The following is a 27,169-nucleotide window of genomic DNA, read 5'->3' on the forward strand; positions in this document are numbered from 1 at the left end:
ACATATATCATACGCAGCGCATCTCTATGGGGCGAGACATGGCGCCATACTTTTTACCCGCTTCGGCTCGAGCCAACTTATTTACTTCAAAAAACTTCAGTTGCCTTCCAAACGTGAAAGGGGAAGGGTGTGTCGAATGTTGTGGCAAATTACGACTTACGTAAACTTTTTTTGAAACTTGTTAAGTGTGTTATTGTGCACGAAGATGTATTATTGAGTGATTATAGGATTGTTTTGTTTTGGATTTGATTATAATGGCGTTAAATATGTCCACCGATTTGACCACTTGTGAAGATATTGTTAAAGCTGAAGTAAAAGGTATTTTTTGAACTTCCTATTTATTTTTAAAGCTTGAATTAGTTTTCTATATTGTTACGTAACATAATTATATAAAAAACCTTACTACTAGCGACTGTGATAAATGAAAAAAGATGAACTTAACTGAACTTAAATTGGTTTTTCTTTGGTTTTATAAACAAACATTTTTTTTTGTTTTTACTGCCTTCACTGCTATTTATTAAAATGTATTTATTATTGGATGGTTAGGTTATTTGAGTTCTACTTAAAATCGTGAATTAACAAGGAGCTTCCACACATTTATAGTGTATGGTTTGGAACCCAATTGTATTTCATTAATAAGTATTTCGATATTATATATATGTCAGCTTAATGGGGCAATAGTTTATAAATAAGGATTTAGTCACTTTCCTCGTCTATAGTCGATTAATAGAATTGGATCAAATTTAACAAAATCGTAAATATGTATACAAGTAATATCATAATATATATATATAAATAACGTGACACGTTGTTTGTCCGCGATGGACTCCTAAACTAATGATAAATGAACGGATTTTAATGGGGGCCTTACTTCATGGTGTGCAGTTCGGTCCAACTTGAGAGATAGGATAGTTTATTTCGATATAGGACCCATAATTATTTTTATTTTCAATATTTCTTTTGTATGGACATATCTTCTATGAGAGAATTTAGTGACGCACGGTTTGACAGTTCCGCCGTGAAACAATTTCATTGTAACAACAGGGAGCATTATTACGAAATAATTCTTGATGTTTTAAAATATTATTGGCAAATTCCTATAAAACAGTTTTTTTTTATCATCTACAGAACAACGTCTATCGGGTCAGCTAGTTTAATATAAATAGGTACCTACTGAATGGTATGGTGGTAGGCATTCATCCTATGAATGCTGAATTTGTGCTTGTTGGCATTATTAAGTCCAAGATAAAGTACCTAGGTACCTAATATCAGAACAAAAGCTACGCTTTTAGGTATATTATTTCAATTTGAATTTTGTCGAATAATTGAGCTTCCTTGTGCGGTGTTTCCGGGACGATACGACATGGGTACCTTCAAAAAGAAGCACGTACACTTTCCTTAAAGGCCGGCAACGCTCCTGTGATTCCTCTGGTGTTGCAAGAGATTGTGGGCGGCGCGGCGGTGATCACTTAACAACAGGTGACCCGTACGCTCGTTTGTCCTCCTATTCCATAAAAAAAAATTACGTAATAGGATACAGTGTGTTGTTTAAACACAATTGAATTGATTTATTAGAAGTTTATATTATTCTTAGGTCAATATTCATTAACTTTTAAAAATGTTGAATCCAGCTAATTTCTCCAACCTGACCCGGCCGTGACTATTACTTATTACTAAAGTGCAAAATTGGCGAAACATCGCAATTTTTTTTAGTGATAAGGATTTTTTAAATTTAAAGTAAACTTTTTTGCACGCTAATTCAAATGACACTGCAATAAATTTGACATCTATAACATATACTGTATTTGAAGCAATAAATAAATTTAATTTCACAAATAATAAAAAGTGTTTATTTTACAAAATAATGAATACGAATAAGTTAGATTTACACACGTTTTTTTTAATGCAAATGTATTTTATCTCAATAATGTCTGTTGAAGAGAAATTTTTATCAGGTGTTTAAAAGGTATTGTGGTTTAAATTGTGTTTAAGTGTGGGTGCAAGTAACGGAAGCCTGTCAAATGAAGGTTTACGCTTAGCCGTCCCCATATTTGGTCGTTCATAAGTACACACTGTTTACGGACTGTTAATTTGTACGACAAATTGATGGTCACCTACACATTGTATGACTCGGGGTTTTTTTGGACTTTTGCGACTCATTTGATTGTCATGATGGTAGTTTTTATGATACGATAATAAGACAAACAAAAAAAATCCTTAATAACGATCCTCGAAAAACAATGATTAACACAATACTTAAATAAAACACTTTTTAAAGGATTAAAACCGGGGACAGGACAAACGTGATCTGAAAAGGTCTCTCAAAACGTCGGGTTAACTAAAATAATAAGTAAGAAAAATGTAACTTTTACGCAAAATCTAATATAATAACACAGTTACAATTACACGCGTTTTAATCCTTTAAAAAGTGTTTTATTAGAAGAACTTGCGAGTTTACTTCCATTTATGACAAGGGATATATTATATAGATGAAAGATGTAAAGAGGCGAGCTACACCCTCAAACAGTGGTAGGTATAGCTGGTGATGCCACCCACCCTAGTACTAGTACTAAACAATAGACTAGTACTAATACTAAAAAGTAGACTAGTACGAAACAATAGCCACTTGCAGGTTTAAAAATTCTTAGCAATGCCACGATTGCGATCATCAACATAAGATTGTAAAGGTGGTCTCAATATTTGATCCGAGATTAAATATGTGATAAAGAAAAATTCCACCTTCGCACGACACGCCACAAATTAGGATATCATCCCCACCATCTGGATGTGTGGCGGTCCTCCACAGTGCGATTTTCAAGGAGCTTTCTTCCACGTACTACAAAGCTGTGGAATGAGCTTCCTTGTGCGGTGTTTCCGGGACGATACGACATGGGTACCTTCAAAAAAAGCGCGTACACCATCCTTAAAGGCCGGCAACGCTCTTGTGATTCCTCTGGTGCTGCAAGAGAATGTGGGTGGCGGTGATTACTTAACACTAGGTGACCCGTGCGCTCGTTTGTCTTCCTATTCCATAAAAAAAATGCACAGTAATATAAAGATACAGACACACAGACAGACAGTATACACACACACAGCACAGGAACAGTTTGACCTTCTATTGTAAATTTAAATGTGTAGGTAATCTAATTTTGGCTACTAATTAGATTATGTTGTGATATTTAATTCAACTGTAAGGTTACCAAATGAATAAAAAAAAAACAAAAGAGATATAATATAATTGATCGCAGAATACGACTTATCAATCTCTCTCTCCGCGATCGTTCTCTACGGCTGACGAAGCTGGTGCTGTGTTAGTTCTTATGATCTGCCATCGGTGCCTCTCCATCGGATCTCTGGTATCCGAGCAGAATTAAGTCGAGGGTGGGCCTTTCACTTGATCGTTCCATCTGGTAGAAGACAATCCGCGGGCTCGTTTGTCTTTCAAGGCATCGTGCTTCGTCATTATGTGGCGGAAATAGGTGAGAATTTTCTGCTCTCAGATAGTAGAGTAGATGGTAAAAGAAAAATGGAAAGAAAACTTAACCAAAATATAGACCGTATATCTTGATCCTTGAAACTGTTGGAAATGAAGACAAATTAAATATTACTCCCAATAAAAAACAAACAATCCTTCATAAACCAACTTTAGATCTAACACGACCCCCGCTATGCGACATGTGAACAAACACTCACATTCAAACACATACAGTTATTACAACACTTATTTTGATAATATTAAGATCTATTTTCGTACAGCTGGGTGGCAACTTATATTGGCATTAATACACACTTGTTAGGACGAATGGGGTTTTGTTTTCACCCTAGTAACATGTGCTGCAGTTTTTGTGGCATCCCTTCTGTTCTGATGAATAAATTAGTATAGATTGATTTTTACCGACTTGTTCGTCAATTATTGATGAAATTTTCAATTAATATAAATTATGAAAAACGATTGACATAGCCCAAATTATTGCGAAATTGAAGTGGCAGTGGGTTGGGCACATAGTTCGACGGACAGGCCGTTGGGGCAGAAAAGACTTTGAATGGCGACCACGTATCGGAAGATGCAGTGTTGGTAAGCCCACCACAAGATGGACCGACGATCTGGTCAAGATCGCCGGAATACGTTGGACGAGGGCAGCGCAGGACCGATCTTTGGCGCAGGCCTTTGTCCAGCAGTGGACGTCTTCCGGCTGATTATGATGATGATAAAAAACAAATATAGGACCATATATGTACATATAAGTATATATTTGCCAACACTACACCTGGATACAGTGAAGGACCTCCGAATAGTACGAAACTTGTCGGTACTACAACCGGCCGTACCAAATCCGATGATGTGTTTAGGCTATAAAACTGATAAATCGTGAATAAAGCCTAGTTTTACAATATTACGTGTCTTACTACGTCTGAATTTCAGAGCGATAGGTTTGAAATCGTCGTGCAGACAAAATTACAAATGAAAATAACTGAAATATGAAAAGCAGCTACAAAATACATCGAATCCAATCATGTCACTGACAGAATTTGTATTAAGTACAACTCTTCTTATAAATTACTAGCTGACCCAGCAAACGTGGTATTTCCATATAAAGTAATAATAAAAAATCAATAATTAGGTACAATTTTTGTGGTATAAAAATAGATGACAACCGAGTCTCAGACCTACCAAATATGAAATTGTACATAAAATCTACCCCGTTTAGGTAGTTAAAATTAAGTTTGGTTTTTACCTTCAGAGATAGTTAGTAAGATATTCTTAGTTATTTGTTAAAGATTCTTATTAGTTATTCGTTTAAAACAATTTTTTAATTTGATTTCTGAACGACGACGGGGGACAGATCAAAGGAAAAACAAATTTGTTGTTTTTATTTAATACCGACCATTTTTATATTTATTCACATTTTAAACGTTCTCTGGACCTCCACAAATAATTCAAGACAAAAATTAGCCAAATCGGTCCAGCCGTTCTCGAGTTTTAGCGAGACTAACGATTTTTGTATATATATAGATATTACTAACGAGCCGATATTTTATTCTTAAAAATTATTACAATTTCCAAATAATTTAACATTATCATGTCATTTTTCATATTAATATTTTTTTTTATAAATCAATTATATATATTCCTCTTAATATTATGTTCTTAGCTTGTCACGCAAACTAATATTCCTGGCCTGGTTTTATCGGTTATTTAAATGTAAGTAAGCGTAAAAGGATAGATTTGTCTACCTCTAGTATGCTAACTACTAAGGATAGATATGTTATTGAAAACGGCCGCTACACGTAGATATAAATTATCTAAGGCTCACTATAGAAGTGACTATAGAAAACAAAAATCATAAAAGTAATTGCCTTTTCCGTTTCAACGCACAAAGCTGCAGAACAAACAGTCCCACAGATTAGCTCCATGTCAGAAGTCTCGCACAGAAGTTCGTCCAAGCCACCCTTTCGTTTTTTATTGGTCAGATACAGATGTGAAACAGCCGACAGTGCATTATTACAGCAATTATGTCACATCTGTAGAGCACATCTGGTAGCCAAACGCTGTGACGTCATTTGACATGTGTAAAGTCTTACTCGTTGTATTGTGTCTCATAAAGAGAATTACAATCTGCTTGCCAAATATTACTTGTAATTAACAATGTAAAAAAAAAACATTTATGCACTGATACTGTATTTGTTTTCTTAATCGCGTTGCCGATTGTCAACATGAGGTTCCATTTTATCCTGTCTATAGCTAGTTAGTTTTGTTTTTGGATCATGTTACAATTTTTGCGCGGTATTTGTCTGTTCCTGTGGTGTCAGAACTAGGTAATGTTCATGTGATTCTTGAGATTTTTTGCCATCTTTGGTGACTCGTTTATCTTCAACGACTGTTTCATCAAATTTTTCATATCATTAGGTGCTGTAAATAGTCTCCGCTATCTCGCTATTCGTATGTAATTTTGTCAGACTGTGTGAATTTGTGACCTAAGAACAATTAAATCCTCGTCTATCGATGGATAACTTCAAGAATTATCAATGAATGATAATCTAAATGAGTCACTTGAAACAATTACTTACTACACCTTAATAAAATTTATCATAATAAGTTTATTGATATAACTTACGGACGGATGATATCTATTATAATATCTGACTCATTACATTATTATCAAACGTACATCCTCTCATAAATCATTTGATTGGTCCTATCAAATAATCCAGGTGTTATTTATAGGTAAGTGGGAGTTTAATTCCACCTGCAAACATTGCAGATTGTCTGCGAGCGAGAGCTTGTAAATATTATTAAAGAAAAACAAAATAAAATTAATGATTAAGAAAAATGAAAGCTGAAGTCTGTGAATATCAGTGATAGCACATTCTTATTATTTTATCTATTTAGTATTAGCAACGAGGCTATCAACTGAAACTAAAACATAATACTTATTCAACAAGAATATATGAAACATTCTACAATTTCCGCGCTCCTAATATTCAATACCCCCTTGAAATTTTTGTAAAAAACAAATACAGATATCTCAGTGATCGTAGTTTAAAAAAAACTTGGTAGACATCTATTTCCATAAAAGTCTATTACGTACTTATACATATTGTGATCTTATAAATTTAGCAAATTTTGTTGTGACTATATATTTCAGCTATTGTTTCGGGTTGAAGTACCTATTCTTAAGAGAGACGTAAATATATTGTTGTAATATCAAACGAGTTGCGAAAAAAAAATTACGCTCTTTTTATCGAAATATTTTGCTAGGAACGCATGAAGGTATCAGGTTCAAATAAACCTCTCAAAAGTCAAAATAGTAATTGCGTCTGGGTCCCTTGAAACTTCTATGTAAAGATTTTTTATTGTTATTTCGTCAGTATGAAACCCTCGGTGCGCCAATCATATTTTTTCGTTTTTTTTTCTAAAGAAGGCCGCATAAGTTTACCATCAGCTTGGCAAATTCAATTAACACGCCCCCTTCCTTTGCCTCTTTGACTCCGCCCATACTTCTATTGACAAGATTAAAACAAATTGAAATTAAACCTACTTCAACTGATAAGGTGCATATTTCATTAATAATTGTTATTGGTTTGGTTTCTATTCGTACGATTTTTTTCTAAAACTAAGCTCTAACTACATTGGTAACAAAACGACTTGGCGGTTTTTAATTTTATATTTTCAAGATCTTTTTCATCCAATATGTTTAAATGTCATTAAAAAAATTCTACTCTTTCGCGTTTTGAGAAACAGCGTTCATATAGTACCGTACAATATTTGCCATTTAAAGGATAAAGGATATTTTTTTAGATTGGCATCGTTTAAGTTTGGAAGAATTGTTTCCATATTAAATAGATTTAAATAAATGCCATAAATATGCAGACGTGCATGATCTGCGCTTAAGTTGTTGTTTTGGGGATTTCCAGTGGCGTAATGCTAAAAGAATTGACGAAAAAAGCGGCCGATGTATTCTTAGAGAATACGTATTTTTTGTCCGGCAATATGGTACCGGATTGCTACTTTTTGACTGACAGTCAATTGTTAAAGAAAAGGTTTGACTTTTATAATTCGCTAACGTTTAAAATGGAACTTATATTTTAAGGTGAGAGTGTCTCAGTTGATAATTTATGCTGAGTGAATTTATTTTATTTTTAGTTTGAGCGTCGGGGATATGACAAAGGTCATCATATCCGCCCTCAGTATCGTTTGTGCCTTATTGTATTATTGTAACGGTACGAACGGGTAAACAGAAAACCGTTTCGATTCGAAACAAAGATTATTTCTCATTATTATTTCAAATTTTCTTCATGAGTATAAAAAAGCGTAATTAGGTGACTAAAGGTAAACTCTCTGTGATTCGTCTGATAATACAAGTGTTATTTATATTTCTACTCAAATAAAGCATGAGTTTATAAAATAGAACTTGTTGTTCTCAAGTCGGAAGCACAGCGCTGTCTTCCGACGCTATGTTCACTTTTAGTGTATTTTAGAATCCATCTTAAGAAGCTAGTAACAATCTTTCAATACCTCTTGTTAATCTATTCAATACAGCATATTCACCATCCAATCAATCCAGCCAAACCTATTTAGCTAGATCGTAACATCATTAGAGTCGTTTAATTTTAGTGTTTCAATTTTGTAATATGGGAACAAAATATAAAAGACCAATTGGAGGACTAGTGTAATCTAAGGTACGGTTTCATTGTCTTTCACGTTTAACCCATTTTTCGTACAAATTTACTTTCGATTTGATTCCAGATAAATGTAGCTGTATATATTACTTAAAAAATTGTCTTCTTTGATTCTCGTGTCTTACTTCCATAGAATAGATTCATGCTTCAGTCACAGCTGTGTTTTCATATCTATTGATGTTGTTTAGGTGTATTGAATGCTGCAACTCTCACGTGGACGCACGTGAGATTGTTTCAAAATATCGTCGTAAAAATGTGTACGAAACGGAACCTAATCACTGGATCACGTGCCATTTATCACTCGTGTTATTCGGTGTTTGCTAACTATCGTAAGAGGCTTAAAGCCAACGCAAATATTTCACAGTCTTCGGCAGTTTTAGTAACTTTTAACAAAACTGTCGAAGACAGGGAGAATATTTAATAATAGGGATTAATAAAACGCTAATTCAATACTGTTATATCGTATAAATTAAACATTTCAAATTAATCGATTCTTCCACAAGTTGCCAGCTTGATCTCTAAAAATAGATAAAGATAATACAGATATGAAAAATGTAGATAAATAAAGGTATTTTTCAATACTCAACATAACTATAAGTTTCTAAATGTGAACTCGTACGGAAGTCTTATGTAGATAAGAACTGGCTAGCTAGTTTTTCATTTACTATAAGCCGTTTCCTGCGTTGTAACCTGGAAAATGCTCCAAGGTACTGGTACCCAATAGAATACAAACGGCTCAGACGACGGACCCCAAAAAGATGGGAGGACGAAATTTATCAGACATTAGGCCCATATTAGATCAGGGTTGCTCTGGACTGGAAGTACTTGAGAGAATTGGAGGAGGTCTTCGCCAATAGGTACCTCGAAGTCAAGGACTTCATTTAAATGTTTTATGTTGAATTTGGAATACCTAGCTACAAAATTTGCATCTTTTAATACTTAAGTCGTTTAGTTATAAAAGCTAGGGTAATTTGTAGTAGACTTTAGAAAGAAATTAAGGCTATTTTTATTTTATGAGGCATTTGGGTGAAGAAAATTAGTACTTATTACTATTGATGCCTCGTTATGTCTACAGCAGAGACAATAAAATTAATAAATTTTAGGTATTTAACAAAACATCTGTCGTTTAATACAATTCTTTGTTGATAAGCCCGTCTGAATCAAGAACTAAATTATTTTAAAATATTTGCCGAAGAGACGACTGTTAACTTTTTAACAGCTGCAATAATCGGTTACAAACGTTGTTGAAACAATAACTTTATTGTTATAATTATCTGTGCACGAGGCAACCAGATGTGTGGTGTCGACTGTGAGCGGGCAAACATTCGCGACAGATGTTACTGAATATCACACCGATAAACTCGATTATATTTCCCAGTGTTTGGAATTATAGATGCTATAATCTATGAAGTTTTTTTTTTAATTTTCTGTATCAACGGTTAGGTGTGTGTTAGCAATAAGTGCAGACTTTTGACAGCAACGTGTTTGGGAGTGTGTGAAACATGGATGGATGGCTAATGTATATTACGAAATATGTTTTTAGCGATAAAATAGACTAACTGCACAGAAAACAAGACATTACTACCTACATTCTCTATCAATATGTCTATGGATAAGACCATAGGAGCATTAGTAAGGCCATTTCAGCAATCTGTTTATTAGCAAGAAATTATATTCAATCAAAATGGGATATTTGTTTTTGGGCTATTATTTTTAATAATTATCTAGTAGATTCATGGTTTATGGTTTGTGATTGTAAAATTCATTGAATTATGTATTGCAACAATTTTAAGCCTTTTGTGTTATCTTAATCATTAAGAATTGTATTATATGAATTATATATAACTAAATTAGTTTTTAGCGACATGATCACTCTCATATTTATATTTTCACTTCGAGACTATGAAATGAAATGAAATAAAAATGAATTTATTTTGGAGGAAAAACTGACACATTCACACAAAAAGTTAATGAGAACAAAATATATGCTTAATCTAATACTTAACTTACTTAACTTAATACAAAAGAAACAAAAGCAAAACTTGATGTGGTAGTGGTCTTCCAAAACTGGAGTCCACTCAGTTATAGTTGTGTCCATACATTATGAGCACAACACTGATTTTCAGTGACCCCATTGTGTGAAGTTTAGAGCTGAACTGACATATTTTAAAAGCAAAATATAATTAATTGTGGCACTAAAATAATGAATATAAAAAACAATGATTAACAAAAAATGTTACTCAAAATAAATAATGACAATAACAAAAATAATAAAAAACGTATTTGTGTAAATATATAAGGAAGAAATATGTTGTATTTGAACACAGGATACCGAGAACGTGTGTATCTTGAAGCAATTGTAACACTTACCATAACAGATAGCTTGCAGACTTGTCAATTTTAAACACAACGGAATCTGCCGAAGATTTTGCATAGCTACATAAATATTAAAAGGGATGACGGGAAACCTAAAATTCTTTGAAAGGGACAAAGGGAGGAAGCTATCGGGTGGCCAGACACAAAAAAATCACTTCCCCTGATACATGGATTGAAAAAGTTGCCATTTTAAAAAGTTTTTACTTTTAAATGAAGACTTGGAATTATGTGCTATACTTATTTAGTCTTGTCCGTTTGAGATTGGAGGAGTCTGAAAATCATTAATGTTTTATAATTAAATAGTTATTAAATTTAGCGACAATTCTATTAGTATGTCTTTAATGTAATATATTATAGTATAAATAAATAAGTATATATATTTTTTGTGACAATACGGGACGAGACGAGCAGGCTGATGGTAATTGATACGCCCTGCCCATTACAATGCAGATGCAGCAGCTGCTGCTCAGGATTCTTGAAAATCCCAAAAAATCTGAACAGCACAGTAATTACGCTCGTCACTTTGAGACATTAGATGTTAAGTCTCATTTGCCCAGTAGTTTCACTAGCTACGGCGCCCTTCTGACCGAAACACACTAATTTACACATTATTATTTACACATTACTGCTTCACGGCAGAAATAGGCGCCGTGGCCGTTGTGGTACCCATATTCTATCCTGTGCAAAAGGAGCCTCCCACTGGTATTAATTAATAGTTACATCGCTTTTGTGGATATTTCGACTGGCAACTTTATGTCAGGAAATAAATAATTTTAATTTAACCTTTAACCTGAGTGTTGAAACTCCTGTACATTAAATAGTAATTTCGCCACGACACGAACAATCGTGTGTTTCTGGGTTTTAAACATATGGTTCTGATATACATTTGAAAAGAACATTGCTATCTTGAAACGCGATCGTAAATTTTAGTGAAACATAGCATGCGTGGGCGCAGAGAGGAACACACTTGTAAATCGTATCAAATTTTTACATTGATACGCATTTCCCCGTCACTACTGATTTATTATATTTGCTAGCTACGTAAAATATTCTTCGGTATGACTTTAATCTTAATATACAATAAATACCGTACCGTTACTGGAAAAATTCAAACGAAAACTACTTATTATTAAAAAATGAAACGATTGACTATAAATCTAATAATTATGCGAATATATTATACCCATTTATAGTCTGTGGTGATTGGTAGGTTTAAAAAAATGTAAGATCTAGAACATTTTAGAATACCTACTTGGCCAGCCTAGCGAGACACTCTAAAAAAAAGCGATTCATTCGATTGTATGAAACGTGCAGTCATTGATAGATTGACAGATGACGGCTGTAATCTTGTAAAAAACGGTGATAGCCAAAATCCACTACGTTTTAAGCAACTGTTCGCTTTCAAACTTAGCTGCATTATACCGGCGCCAATCGCCATACTGTAATTACTACTATTTCAAACTTATGTCAAATGACTGCACGTTTCATGCTAAACTAAATTTCAATTTTTACTTAGGCAGTCCCGACTCTTGTAACGTATTTACATCCTCTTTGTACATCACTTTATCGTGACGTGTGCTTATTTCGTCGTATTTAAATTCGAAGAAAATGAACTAATTAAAAAAAATTATGAAATGCAAATCTATGGATCTTGTGCCTGTAAATAAGTGCTTTGTCTTAAAGGCCGATATATACGTATATAAAAAAGTTATCTGTAACATAACTGTTTTATCACTAAAAGAAAAATGAAGAAAAAAGTATTAGCCAGTCTGTGAAACTGTTAGATAATTGGCTACGATCATGAATTGTGATTGGCCGATTATATCAACCTTGTGAATACCACGCCTTTTTACAAGGATTTATTTAGATAGAACAGAACGCTTAGACAATTTATTATCTTTTTAAGGTAATTTAATAATTTCGTAAAACCAACGAGGTTTTTCACAAACAAGTTTATAATTGCAAAATTCATATTAAGTAGTTGTGAAATGAAATTATGTTCCGTCTGTTGTGTCTATGATTATCGTTCCCCGCTTTTTTGCAAATAATTTTTATTCACAATTGGGTGTTTGTGTGAGGCTGGGATTGTGATCTGATGCAAAAAAAATCTAGGATAATTAATTCTTACCTTAAAAAAAGGGTATTACAATCAACTAGAAAATACAAAGATTTCTTAACATAAAATGAATAGTTTTAAACGAAATTTTACAGCAGCCCAGCGCAACTCTCTAGGAAAAAAGCGATTCACTCGATTGTATGAAACGTGCATTCATTGATAGATTGACAGATGACGGATATGATCTTGTTAAAACAGAGATAGCCGAAATACACTACGTTTTAAGCAACTGTTCGCTTTCAAACTTAGCCGGATTATACTTCGTCGGCAATCGCCACACAGTAATTACTACAATTTAAAACTTATGCCAATCCCTGTACGTTTCCTACTAAACTAATTTCAATTTTTACTTAGGCAGTGCCGCCTCTTATTACGTAGTATTTACATCCTCTTTGTTTCCAAATTGAGGTCACTTTTAAAATTGGAATGTCGCATTTTTTCCTAGTGACTCTAGCATCTTTAGTCACACAACAATGATGTTTTTAAACATTCATGATAACATTTTATTGTTTTTGATAATCTTTAGTTAAACGTGTTTGCGTATCTGTTCGAGGCATTCCAATCAGGGGACAGCTCATTTGCATTAATTTGCCTCTTTTAAAGAATTCTGTCATAAATATTAACGCAAGCTGGCGCCTCATTTGAACGGTAAAGGTATTAAAACTATGTATATCCGGGAAGTATGTATTTGAATAATTAAGAACGTTTTGTCTTTTAAATAGCATAAATATTAAGAGCCGTGTACAACTAGTTTGATGGCATTTTTGTAACTATGAACATTATCAGAATTGAGCAATAAATCATTGTATTATAGGTAATATATATTAGATTTTTAGCAGCGCTTGGAGCCCTTACAATATTTTTTGTGTATGTAATTTTATTAGTATTCTATTCTTTATTTAGTTTAGTTATACCATTGGCAAAAAGGCAATCAGCTCTAAGTAAAACACAATTATAATTAAATCGCATCTTAATCTACGCGATAACAAGAAAATTGACGAAAACCCTTAAGGGGTACGGCATTATTATATGTATATAGTAAAAGACAGAGTATATCCTCTTTGGAAACACTGACAGTTCAAAAACATAAAAACAAGCTTGATTCTATTTTTAAATGTCGGAACAAGACAGTGGCAGAGTATTGTGCCAGATGCTAACTGCAAAAATGTCGGGAGAAGCCAGATGGCTGCGATTCCAACTTAGCGCATGCGAAATTAATTTTTTACAACTGATTTATTATCGACATTCGACACTTGGGCGCCAATACGACGCTATTTATAATACAATTGACAATTTGGCTGCTATAATTGCCATCATTAAAAATGCTGCTGGGTTTTACCCAAAAAATACTGGCCGTATTAAAATTTTATCGCTCGTGGATTGTTGTTTAATAATTAATCGTTCATATAATTTTTCTATAATAATTCGAAGAAGTCACTTATTGTTTGGTAAGCACTACCAATGATAAAATTATGAGTAAATAATCAAACTTATTTTCTCTTGAAACTGAAGCTCAAACGTGTAATCCGTAACTTACAGCCTTACATTTGTGACACTACAGTATGCCTCATAATACATTGATTTGTTTAAAACTGTGTCGAAACTATTTAAATGTAACAGCTTAAAATATTACAATAATTATTATGCCTACCAATTCGCGACCCGACAGTTCGTACCACTTGCCCAACACGCTCGTCAAAATTCAAAGTTATTCACGATTGTCTATGCTTGGTCTAGGTTTTATTCAAAACCGGCCTGTCAATGATATGTTACAAATGACTCCTGCCAAAGTGTCACGCTGATGCAATTTTTCTCTTTCAGCCAGGTGGTGAAATCCATTAAACATCGTATTAAATATGAATATAAAAAAGGCGCACACGTTTTTAAATTGGATATTGTTTTTTTGTCACAACCATCAAAGTATTTTCTGTCCCGATCTGAAATATTTATGAAAAAAATATGTGTTGGCCCGCTTCAAATAATTGATGTTCTTTTATAGTCATATTTTTTTTTATAATTTGTGTGACATGGCGTGTGTGTGTTTGTGGTTTCGCATTCTACATTATCTTTGTGCTGCATGTTTCCCGCAGGGCTCTAAAATATTGGCTGTACCCAATACGCATAATATTATATGGGTAGGTTTAGGTACTAACATCGATTATGTTACTAACCCTTATTAGTAACATTATAAATGCGAATATGAGTTTATTTGCTTTTTACGCTATTCTGCCTTTACTATTTAACCGATCATCATGAAATTTTACACACACATGTAAGGGGTACAGAAAAGTATAAACGGTTACTTTTATCCCGAAATTTTTAAATGTTCCCGAGAGAGCACGAACCGAATTCTACGCGAATGAAGTGGCTGGCAGAAAGTAGTTGTAGACCATTTGATTTTGGTACGTCTGTTACGGTAGCCATAAACTACATGAGGTTCATCTGATAGGGGTCACGTCACTCATTTATGACGTCACTCAGTGATGGTCTCATGGAATTCGTTGACCATTTGACTTTGATACGTCTTTTAGGGTTGAAGTCAATGATTAATGACGAATCGGCGATTGAAAAATGGCGTCGAAACGTGCAATGGGTAGATACTTCTTGCCCTTTACATTTCCGTATGGTAACTTGATTTCTATTACCCAAAGTAGTAATCACTAGCGAATTACTTAAATAACTTTATATTCAAGTTAACAATTGCATAATTAGTTTATGGTTTTATATTTTCTCCTTACAAAATTCATTGTTACTAACGTGCATTAAAATACAATTAATTTGTTTCTTCTTAGTATTGAATATAATTATGACAAGTAGATCGCAAGATGTGAGTTGCCTTTCTTAATTTATTCTCATCTATTAGTCGATTTCTTATAGAATTATTGTTTATGAATTAACGAAATATAATAAGCACGTGTACCAGCGAGCAGGTGTAGGACTGCACGGTTTGTTGAGACTGCTCACAGCAAGAACAATGCTATGTTATGTCTGACAGACAAACCGACATTCCTACACAGTTGCTGTTGTCATACCAGTGTCTCTTAATAGATGTTACGTGTTAGGTTAGGTCGGTTATTATTGAGATGGTTTAGGTAGATACTATCAAACGGCCCTTTTAACATTTTTTAATTATAAAAAAAAATATATATAAAGAAGAAGAATTTTAAACATTAACTAATTTTGACATGCTTTTTCTTGTAAATTATGAAACATTTTTGGAAGTATTGTGAAGAAAAAACTATCACGTTGCAAAGTAATTAATGCTTAAAACCAGCATCAAATGAAATCTATTAAATATTTAGATCTTCAATTCGATTCGATTTAGATCATTAGATGTTAGAACATACTGCATTTTATACTTTTATTGTTATAATTTAAATGAAAATGGATTCAGCCAAGACATGAAAAATTGCATAATTGTATCGAAAGATTGCCATATTAATTAATATATGTATGAGTGCAGAATACAAGAAACGCGTAGGAAATCCAGAATCCATCATGCATAGTTTTATTTTAATACTGCAATGTACACCGGATATAGCCAACTGTTATATTACTTAATAATATGAATCATATACATAGAACGATTACCTAATTAACGTATTGAATGGCTGTATTGAGTATCAGATAAACACGAGGAATAATAATAGAGAATCCATTCCATATACGAGATTGTTATTTAGTGTCGTAGAAACATGGCGGCGGGGTGGCGCCGCTCCGTCGCCTTGGTGGCGCGGCCGCGGTCCGTAGTCCATACGTGACTAATGTGCACCCAGAACTAGGGGACTGGGGTTCAATACCTGTTTCTTTAATGGATACTGACATAGATCACCTATATAAAAATAGTATGGCTGTATGGTCTATGACCTTTGCCTGTCCATAGTTATGTGTAGGTACGTATTTGTCAGCCTAGCGAAACTATCTTAACGGCCGTTTTCAATAAGCAATCTATACTTAGTTTAACTTACTAGAGGTGGACAAATCTATCCTTTTACGCTTACTAACATTTCAATAACCTATCGACATACAGCATTGGAATATAACTATATTGGACATAACTATGGATATCTGAGAACTTGTCATTAAAGGATGACAGCAATGTATCCGTAACTAGAGATACGTTATTGAAAACGGCCGTAATAAAAAAGCTATTCACTCGATTGTATGAAACGTGCAGTCATTGATAGATTGGCAGATGACGGCTATAATTTGAGATAGCCGAATTTCACTACGTTGCCACTGTTTGCTTTCAAACTTATCCGTATTATAGGTACTCCGTCGCCAATTGCCATACTGTAATTACTACTATTTCAAACTTAGGTTTGTTAAATCCCGGCACGTTTCATACTAAACTAAATTTAAATTTTTACTTAGGCACTCCCGCCTTTTATTAGGTAGTATTTACATCCTCTTTGGTAGATGTCTTTGATTTTTTCACCTTTATTTGCCAGAAATGCCAGTTTCTTACTAAAGTACTAAAATCATATAATATTTTAGCTCCTACGTTAAAGGCGTATCTACTTATTAATTATATGGATATGCCCTTTATTATAACAGTCATAATTTAAGACACTGATACTAGTTTTAATATTTATAGATTGTTGTTTTCTGTAATTATTCCTCTACTAAACCTATAATTTAGTATGGTACTAAAATCACTTGAAGCAGCTTCTGTTATGTATAATTTTAAGAAGAAACCAAAGTGGACATTGAAATATAAAATAATCTGTAGGTAACTTTTATCGAAAAAACCTCAAGATAACTCCCACTAAATTGTCCCACTGTTGTAGGTATATAATTAGTGAAATTAGATCTTCAGTAGCAATATTGTTCCATTATCGGGCGATTGGCGCCAGTGGCTGCAGTGAAAGTTGTTACTACCGCGATTCTCGACTCTAATACATTAAACCAAATCGTGCGAAATATGAATGTTTAGCGGATACGATGTATTAGTAAAATGACCTCTCATCATTTTCTCATTTCTTTAGTCTGAATAACGTTCCCACAATCACGGTACATCACTATTTTCAACTTTACTGTTATGCGTGTGAAATTATTGTTCGTATTCGTTTTGAAATTCAAATTTAGAACGATATGGTAGGTATAGACAACTAATTCTGCTCTTTGTAAATGACTGTCTGTGACAGCGATGTGCTGCCAATTATGCACCATGACATGTTCCCACAGATAATTATTACGTCTGATAATAAGTACATAACTTAATTTACGTATTATAAATGCAAGATAAATCTTTTTGTTTCTTGGTAGATTTTTTTACATAACGAAAATTCCGAACTGTAGTCTGAAAAGAATTAATTCAAGTATTATGTATAATGAAGGCGCGTAAAAGTAAACAAAAAGTTTTTTTTTCAATAATATTTTGTAATAACCTTATATTTAAATTATTTGGCTTAATATGTTACATTTGCCTCGATATAAATAACCAAATAAAAAACATGTCATCTCCATGAATCTGTGTTTTTTAAAATGGCCGACATCACTAAAATTAAGACTAAGAAACTGAGACATAATTTATCGCGTACGGGGTGAACATATCGACACCATCCAACTTAAAGGTTAGCGCCGCGGCCCCTTTGGGTCCCTTTTATATTAACACTTCCACGTGAAAAGGCCTACCAATCCTTGGCAGAAAGCATATATATTATAATCAGATTTTATTTTACAATATGGAAGTTTCGTCATGCCATATTCAGCCTAGCCAAACACGAAGACAAACGTATGAAACGGGCAGTCATTGATACATTGACAGATGACGGCTATAATCTTGTAAAAAAAACGGAGATAGTCGACATCCACTACGATTTAAGCAACTATTCGCTTTCAAACTTAGTCGGATTATACTTCTTGGCCAATCGCGATACTGTAATTACTACTATTTCAAACTTATGTCAAATGACTGCACGTTTCATACTAAACTAAATTTAAATTTTTACATAGAGATACTTTGGTCAGTATAAAAATATGTCCGAGTATGTATATATCCAATACATGTTTAAATCTTAACTTCGCCTTGCCAGTATTACAAAGTAGTACATGGCTTATAGAAAAAAGAAATAAAACTCAACCGAGCTATGCGCCTATTTCAACATCAAACGCCAAAAGATTCTTTGTACAAAGCAATTAAAACCTCAATCAAACGTAGGTGGAGCGGTCCGTACCGCGCTCAATCGCTTCAAATTAAAAAAAAAAACACCTGTAGTGTGAGAAGATAGCCCAACAAATTTATACCGACAATCATTCTCAATAATGTGTATCCTCTCGTATTTGAATGCAGATAAGGTTTAAAATATTGTTTCAAGATGGTTCGTGTTGTATGGTGATTGGAACGCCTTTCCGGCGCCGCGGCTCAACGATTATGAGCTATAAAGAAATTCCGGTAGCTTTTCCTACCGATTCACAATTATACTGTGTTAATCGTATAACTATCTTATTATTCTATATTTTTATATATTTTACATGTTACATTCTTTACAAATAATTATACAAATATATTAGTTACTAGCTGACCCGACAGACGTTGTTCTGTATATAATAAACAAAATAATGTAATTATATGAATTTGTCAATAATATATCATAACATCAAAAATTACTTCGTAAAATATGCACCCTGCTGTCGTAATGAAATTGTTTGACAGCAGAACTGTCAAACCGTGCGTCAATAAATTCCCTCATAGAAATTATGTATATATGATACATCAATGGAAAAACACGTTTGTTGTTTTTATTTAATTTTGCAGCATTTTCCTATTTATTCACCTTTTAAACCTTCTCTGGACTTCCACAAATAATTCAAGACCTAAATTTGCCAAATCGGTCCAGCCGTTCTCGAGTTTTAGCGAGAACGAACGAACAGCAATTCATTTTTATATATATAGATATCACGTCTTAAAGTATTGATTTAGGTGTCGCCTGATTTTCGTAAACAAACAAAAAACTTGTCTGTAATAATATTTTTCCTCGTTTAACATTCTGTACAAGTTTTTCGAAGAAATTTCTCACAGGGCTGGTGTCATATTCGTCTACAAAGATAATATATAACACGGGAAAACCCATCGTTAAAATTCCAGCCTCATATAGAAGCAACATATTTTTATTATCAGCGAAACTTGACTTTTGTCGTTGATCTTTTAAACATAAATAACATTCAGCAATAATTATCAAAGTTAATGAAAAAACATTTAGTTTGATCGAGCCTTTGTATTTATTTGAATGTTTCAAATTTAAACTTGTACTTCTCATAATGGTCCGCTAACTTTAAAAAGCCGCTAAGGAGTGTTTTTTCTCATTCTGACTTAGGTCAATAGAAGAAGACAGAGTGATAATTAGCAATGCTTTAAGCAGACTATTATGAGTAAGGGGGTAAATATCTTACAACCACGTTTTCAACACTCCTCGAATCAATGAATTATTATTTTAAACTGGTACACTCGCCTTGTCATGTTTAGTTTGTAAGTACCTAACCTACCTTGATGTCAAATACAATATATTATTTTTCACCAAATACCTACTTTTAATGTCTATTTAGACAAACTTATAGATAGCTTTTCTTACCGATTCACAATTTATAGAGTGTTAATTAATTATTACGCATTTCTGCGTTATTATTCTGTATTTTGATTTTTTACATGTTACATTGTTTTAAACACATAACAAGACTGTATAATGTATGTGCTTTCATCAATTTTTTATTGATAAAAGTACGTGACACAACTATAATACATAATCTGTGGTAAAGATTAAGAATGCAGTAGAGAGAGCATGAACACATTTTATACGTACTGACTAAGATTTTCATGTACTTCATAGGAAAATAATACTAAATTTTTAATTTAAAATCTAATGATTTTTTGTGGAATCAAAGCTCAATGTTGCCATGGACAATAAGTAAAAATAAACCACGACTATCTACATTTTGGTGCTTCCATTTTCAAAAATCTCTCTAGTTACGTAACTTTCACAGGGATATTAAAGATCCTGGTTGCTATGGCAACGTGGAATGCGGACAATAATAATTACAGATGATAAAACAAAGTATATAATATCTAATGTATTTTTTGAGAAATCATATCTCAATGCTACCATGGACAATAATTAAAAATAAACCAGAACTATCAACATTTTCATGCTTCCATTTTCAAAAATTGCCTATATTTACGTACCTTTCACAGGGATATTAAAGATCCTGGTTACTATGGTAACGTGGAATGCGGACAATCATAGAGTCTATAAGTAAAGCGTATAAATATCGAGGCGACCATATGGAAAACCAGTTTTATATCTGATTCTTACCGCGGCTTACATTAGGTTATTTTTTTTTGGTTGCGTTTTATTTAAATACTTAATTGATAACACACTTAGTAGTTACTGTCTCGTCATTAGTGTATTTTTGCTTTTCCATTTTACTGGTCTATATACAGATGCCTCTATGAGGCTGTGCTATATATTAGCATGGTTATAGACAGTTTCTGAAAGAAAAATTTAAAGTATGTATATTTTGACTGTTCATTGTCGGTACATTTATGAAAATTTTATATGCGTTGACAAAAATCGTCACCATTTTTCTCTTAATAGTGATTTTCATTATTATAACACTAGAAATAAGGGATTAGGCTTCATGAAATACATAATAGTTTTAAGGGTAAATGTATATATACACTTCTATAATAAAGTCCCAGCCACTGTTCAGGTATTATCTATAAATAAATTTAAATGTTTTATTAAAAAATTGCTCTGTGGTAAATCCTATTACACCATAGCTGAATAAAGTGATCCGACAGCCTGGGACTTAATTATGATTATTTTATAGCAATAGCAATGAGAGTACGATATTGTATATTTCATTATTAAGAGCGCAAAAAAAAGAATGCTGGGATAGTTTATTATGCCGCTTCTTCTCTCTCAGAGCGCCAATTGTTTCCGAAGCGGTAGTACTGTCTCTGTAATAATTTGAACACACCAAGCTACACAGAGACTGGATAAGTGAACCGTCGCGGCAATTTTGAACAATATTTTCTCAAGAATCATGACAGTATGAGGTTGCTTGGTGTGCAGTGTGTACTGTATAATATGGTATGTGGTAACAGGAAACCACCTCATGTGGCCGCGCTCCGTGCAGAGCTATGACGTCACCAGGCGCCGGCGCTAAAACGACCTGCGCCCGCGCACTAACGACACGTTCTATATTATAAAATGTATTCGTACTTTCGTAGTTAATTATTCTGGATATAATTTGAATAAAAATATTACTATTGCCGTGGTGGTCGAGCGATTTTCTTGCTCAGAATTTCAATTTGACTTTGATGGATTTTATTTTCGCTTTAAATGTTTAAGAAATCAGAACCAAACAACCTAATAGTGTTTTAATTCACGAATTATTGTTGGTTGTCATATGCGAATAATTTGTTATCCGTTGTATCTACATACCGTGCGTGCGTGCATTTCATATAGGCAATTAGGCAGTGCCTACCTCATTATGAACCTAAATAAATATAACACTGTTAAAGTTAATTTACTACCTACGGTAGGAAGTCTACAGATTGCATATATATAAGCAAGCAGCCTTTCATACAACTTGCGCCGTACTGTCGGACTCACAGTTAATCTAAATCTCTATGGTCGTACTAGTTAAAAGAATTACGCCCTATCATTGAACAGGAAAAATCTATGCATACTCACTAGGATGCTAACCGGGCACTGTCGTCTAAACAAGCACCTCAGTGTGGTCGGCATCAAAAACGACAAAACTTGCAGATTCCGCCTTGAGGATGATGAAACGCCTATTCATCTACTCTGCGACTACGGCCCACTAATGCATAAGCGTAACACAATCTTAGGCGACTACTTCGTGCCACCAGATGGTGTTTGCAACACTCGCGTCAAGGAATTACTGCGGTTCGTAAAGGCGGCAGGGCTTGACGACGAGCTTTAGTATGAGTGGCGAACACAATAGTTCAATTTTGGACGCGGTGTTACTAGGAATCTTTAGGACTAGGAAATAGCCACCCTCTTTAAATAATAACAATAATGGTCGTAAAAAAGAGCCATTACTTCTAGTTGGATCTACAGTGCCCACCTTGCTAGAAAAACAATGCATGCCCCTGCCTACTGGTATAAATAGACTTAGAATATAGGCCTTAGATTAAGGATTCGTCTCCGCTGCGCTCCAACTAGAAACCGCACTAACCTAAGAACAATAGCTTTTTTATTACGAATAGGTCAGGTCAGGTTAGAGGTCAGCCAAGAACGAAATTCCACCCGCAAGTTTTTTTATTATGTACAGAACAACGTCTGTCGGGTCAGCTAGTATATTATGTTAGAATAAAATGATTTTGTTACAATTATCTTAATATAACATAACACAACGATAAACAATGGAATAGTTTCGTAAACGGATATATATTACAATAAAAAACTGGATCTATGGTCGTTCAATACATTACTGCATAATCTGAAGCTATTAGCGAATATTTAATAATTATACGAATATTTGGTTTTGCCCGCAATTTAAAACCACTTTCGCAAAACTGATTGTATAATATATTAGATATCTTGGGCATTTGTTTTTCGTGAACAGCGGGCAGTCTGCTGGTTGCTTGTGGTCTGTGGACGATATATTTTATTGTTATCTATTGGCGTCTTGTCTATGGTTTAGTTGGCCAATATTTAATTACCATTGAATTTAAATCTTCTGATAAAAAAGAAAAGTATTTATCCATACAATAAAAAATAAATAGTAATAACTTAATATTTGTTTTAAACAATTTATTACATTATAATACGAATTTTTCTAACGTAAATGTTGAGTAAGTTTATGGAATCTTGAAGGAGTAGTAGTGCTAACTTTGTCATTGTGTTGGTACTCTTTGTATTTTAAATTTTTTTTATAAGACATATGGTAATTGGACCTGGTAATGAGACCTTTAGCCAGTTTTCTATCTATATGATCTAGCCATGGATTGTCAACATATACAGTATTTTTATGTACTCGACTTGTCAAATGTTAGAGAAAGCTGACCTTATATATATATATATATATTGTTTACTGTATATTCTTAGCTAGAGCTGTAACAATTTAATTAAAATTACAAGTCATATAACTACTGTAATATTAGTGTGTAGATGGCGTTTAATTATTGCTTATTGCTTTACAGCTTTATATATAAAAGTTAAATGAGAATACCGATAGGACATAAGATTTGGGGCCATTAAAAATACGAAAGATTTCGCTTAGATTGTGTGTTTCTATGATATTATGATATGTATATATATTAGCGAAACTGCGATGGAGACTTGTGAAAGGAATTTACAGAATCCGCTCTTACCGTTAGGCAATTACTAGCTGACCCGACAGACGTTGTTCTGTTCATAATAAAAAAAACTCTTGCGGGTGGAATTTCGTAAAATTCTCAGCTGACCTCTACTCGACGAAAGTAATATTCCTACCAAATTTCAAGTCTCTACGCCTTATGGTTCCAGAGATATCGTGATGGGTCAATATATAGGTGGAAATCTCTTGTACATAATAAGTTATTATATCAGTCTTCACTTCATATTGCCAACATACATACCAACGAAGACATGGTTACTGTGGAATACAAATTATTATATTATTAAGATTTCTACGGACGAGATAATAAGATGCGGCATTGCCCCGTCGTAATAAACTATAAAACACTACTACACGAATACTTACCATTTGGACAATAATGCAAAGATACGTCGTGCATCAAATTGCAGCGGCAATCACGTAACGGTCGATAGACACAAATCGATAAACGAGCTATACCGATTTTCATATTGCTCAGTTAGTGGCCACAAGAGTTGAATCTTTATGCGCATCACGTAGGACCTTTATAACAAGCCGCGGCGTCGTTTGTCCGCACGTCTTTTTGTCTTCCGTTACTACAGACAGACAGATGGACTTTGTCAATATGCCATCAATTAATGGCAATATATTTTTTGTACCGTTCTGACTACAGAACGCAACGTTATATCGATTGCTATATCTGAACTTAACCGATTATAGATCAGCTTGTAATGTTAATAAATCTTCATTTGAAAGTCATTCCACTTTGAATAAATGTACAATATAGCTACTCATCATTCGGCTAAAATAGTTTATAATTATATTAAAACCATTTGAAATACTTAATTTTCTTTTTATCTTTGTTACAGAAGAAAGAATACTAGAAAAAGACGCTGGCTTTGTCTCCGGGGGCGAAGATGATGATTCATGTTCGGGGCCAGCACATTCTGACGACTCTGGAGTCCGGCTGGTGGATCCTATACCAAGGAAACGACCACGAACCCCCACTAAACTCCAACCACCCAAGAAACGAATCAGAATCAGCTCAAGAGATGATCTCACGAGTCCTGAGATAGACGCACGAACTAGTCCATTTCGACCCTGGTCTTTTGCCGACGAACCTCAACAAGAGCCATTGTCTTTAGTCAAGAAGGCCAGCGAAACTAGCTTGCTTAGGCAAAGACGGAGGCCCATAGAACCTCCGCCTATACCGATCCCGATTCCTCAACAACCAGGACCTCCAAGAGTTCCGCCACATCCAGGTGTCATAGAGTCGTTTTCAGATAAAAAGAGAGAGCAAAGGAACTATAAGAACATGACGAGAGAAAGAAGGATAGAAGCAAATGCTAGAGAACGTACAAGAGTGCATACGATCAGTGCAGCATTTGATACTCTAAGGCGCGCCATTCCCTCATATAGTCATAACCAAAAACTGTCTAAACTGTCCGTTCTCAGGATAGCCTGCGCATATATATCTGCATTATCATCAGCGACAGAGCCTGATGCAGATTTAGCGGACGCTGTAGAGAAGGTGACGCAAACGATTCATACGGAAGGAAAGTTAAGAAAGAAGAAAGATGAATAAGAGCTGATGAACCAGCCTTGGGTGCTAGTTAAGTATGTACGTACTTAAAGATTCAGTGGAGCGAAGTCTCTTGTGTATGTTCCAAATTGTTTTGTACAAACATTCTCTCGGGGATTCCGGTTGGTTGAAGATGAATTCGAGAATATTGTAATATTTCTTGATTCCCCGGAAAGAACTACTACAACTACCTCACAACTGTCGCTCCATTTGACATTGACAATCCAAGTTTGACGTTTGGTACAAAGACGACAATAATAAGCTTTATAGAGAATCTCACGTCTGATATTATGTGCCTGTCAGTACAAATATTGTTCCTAAAGTGGTGGTATAATTGTGTGATGAATACTGGCAACATAAATTGATGTATGATTAATTATATTTTACATGTGTTCTATCCAGTTTTAATCCTTACTGACCATACTATGAAAACGTATGCTTTAAGTTCAATCTTTACGTGTTAAGATGTCCTTGTCTGTCGAATAGATTGTAAAAAGCAGAATATATTATGTAAAAAGATCCTATATTTATACTTCTTGATTAGAGCCGCATTCATACGGCTTTTGTTCGATTAGAAAAAATATGAAATTTGATTGCACTGTAAGAAAATAGTATGGTTCAAAATGGTGCCTTGGTCATGCACATAAGACCTTGTTTCGATATTTGAAAACGTTAAAATATCATAAAATGTGTTGCCACTAATTGTTAGAACTTACATTGTCAAATATTACGTCGGTTTAAATAATAACAGAAGGCTTAGCCAATCTCACCATTCCCGCCCAGTATTAGGAGGTTCTATGACGAAAATTAACTATTTTAACTTTGGCTTTAATATATTTATTGAAATGAGTCAGTAATCTTAAGACAGAATTGTATATTTTATATAATTTAGTATTAAGTTCATTTTTGTAAATATAGTTAGATGTACAGTTATTGTAAATTGTAATTTTACGTTTTAAGGCATTTTCTCTCTCAGGTATTTAAATTATCTCAAATATTTTTTTTTGCTTCCCCTTTTCTGGGAGAGGCAACGGAATAATTCCATACAGCCAGGTCTTTTAGAAGAATGTTATATAAATTCGTAATTAACTCCAAACTAAGACTATGTATTTAAGCAATCGTCCATAAACCGAAATGCCTTGAAAATTTGTTGTGATAATAATGTAAATAATAGTTGAATAGTTATTATATTATAATAAAAGACACAAGCAATTTTATTAACGATAACGGTGATTGTAAAATGGCCTTACCATAGTCAGAATGTTTTTTTTTATATTATTATTAGATGAGACGTTGAAACAAATAATTATAAATCCAAGTTGTGTTACTTGTTGCTAAGTGTAAAGTATATATTTAAATAATTAATCTGATGATTCAACCATTTACAAGACTTGAAAGGAAATTAATAAATGATAAATGAAAATTTATTTTTTGTTTGATTTAACAATCATAGAATAAACTCTACTTAAGACCTACCTATAGAAATGAAATCAATTCACGCGCACTTAGATAATTTAGACGTCGTGGTTTACAGTTGTAAAATCGTCGATAAAATGAAATTGCGGCGAATTGTTAGCCTCTATTTT

At 33.7% G+C, this 27,169-nt stretch overlaps 1 protein-coding gene across 1 annotated transcript; it reads left to right on the forward strand.

Annotated features, from left to right (window-relative positions):
- The first annotated feature begins 87 nt into the window (after window positions 1-87).
- Window positions 88-27,010, forward strand: LOC126973910 (transcription factor ATOH8). Its single transcript, XM_050821281.1, has 2 exons — window positions 88-318; window positions 24,871-27,010. Exons 1-2 carry the CDS (start codon window positions 255-257, stop codon window positions 25,584-25,586), a joined length of 780 nt encoding a protein of 259 aa, XP_050677238.1. The 5' UTR covers window positions 88-254; the 3' UTR covers window positions 25,587-27,010.
- Window positions 27,011-27,169: the final 159 nt, after the last annotated feature.

The sequence above is a fragment of the Leptidea sinapis genome, chromosome 30 (genome assembly GCF_905404315.1).
Source record: "Leptidea sinapis chromosome 30, ilLepSina1.1, whole genome shotgun sequence".
Classification (NCBI taxonomy): domain Eukaryota; kingdom Metazoa; phylum Arthropoda; class Insecta; order Lepidoptera; family Pieridae; genus Leptidea; species Leptidea sinapis.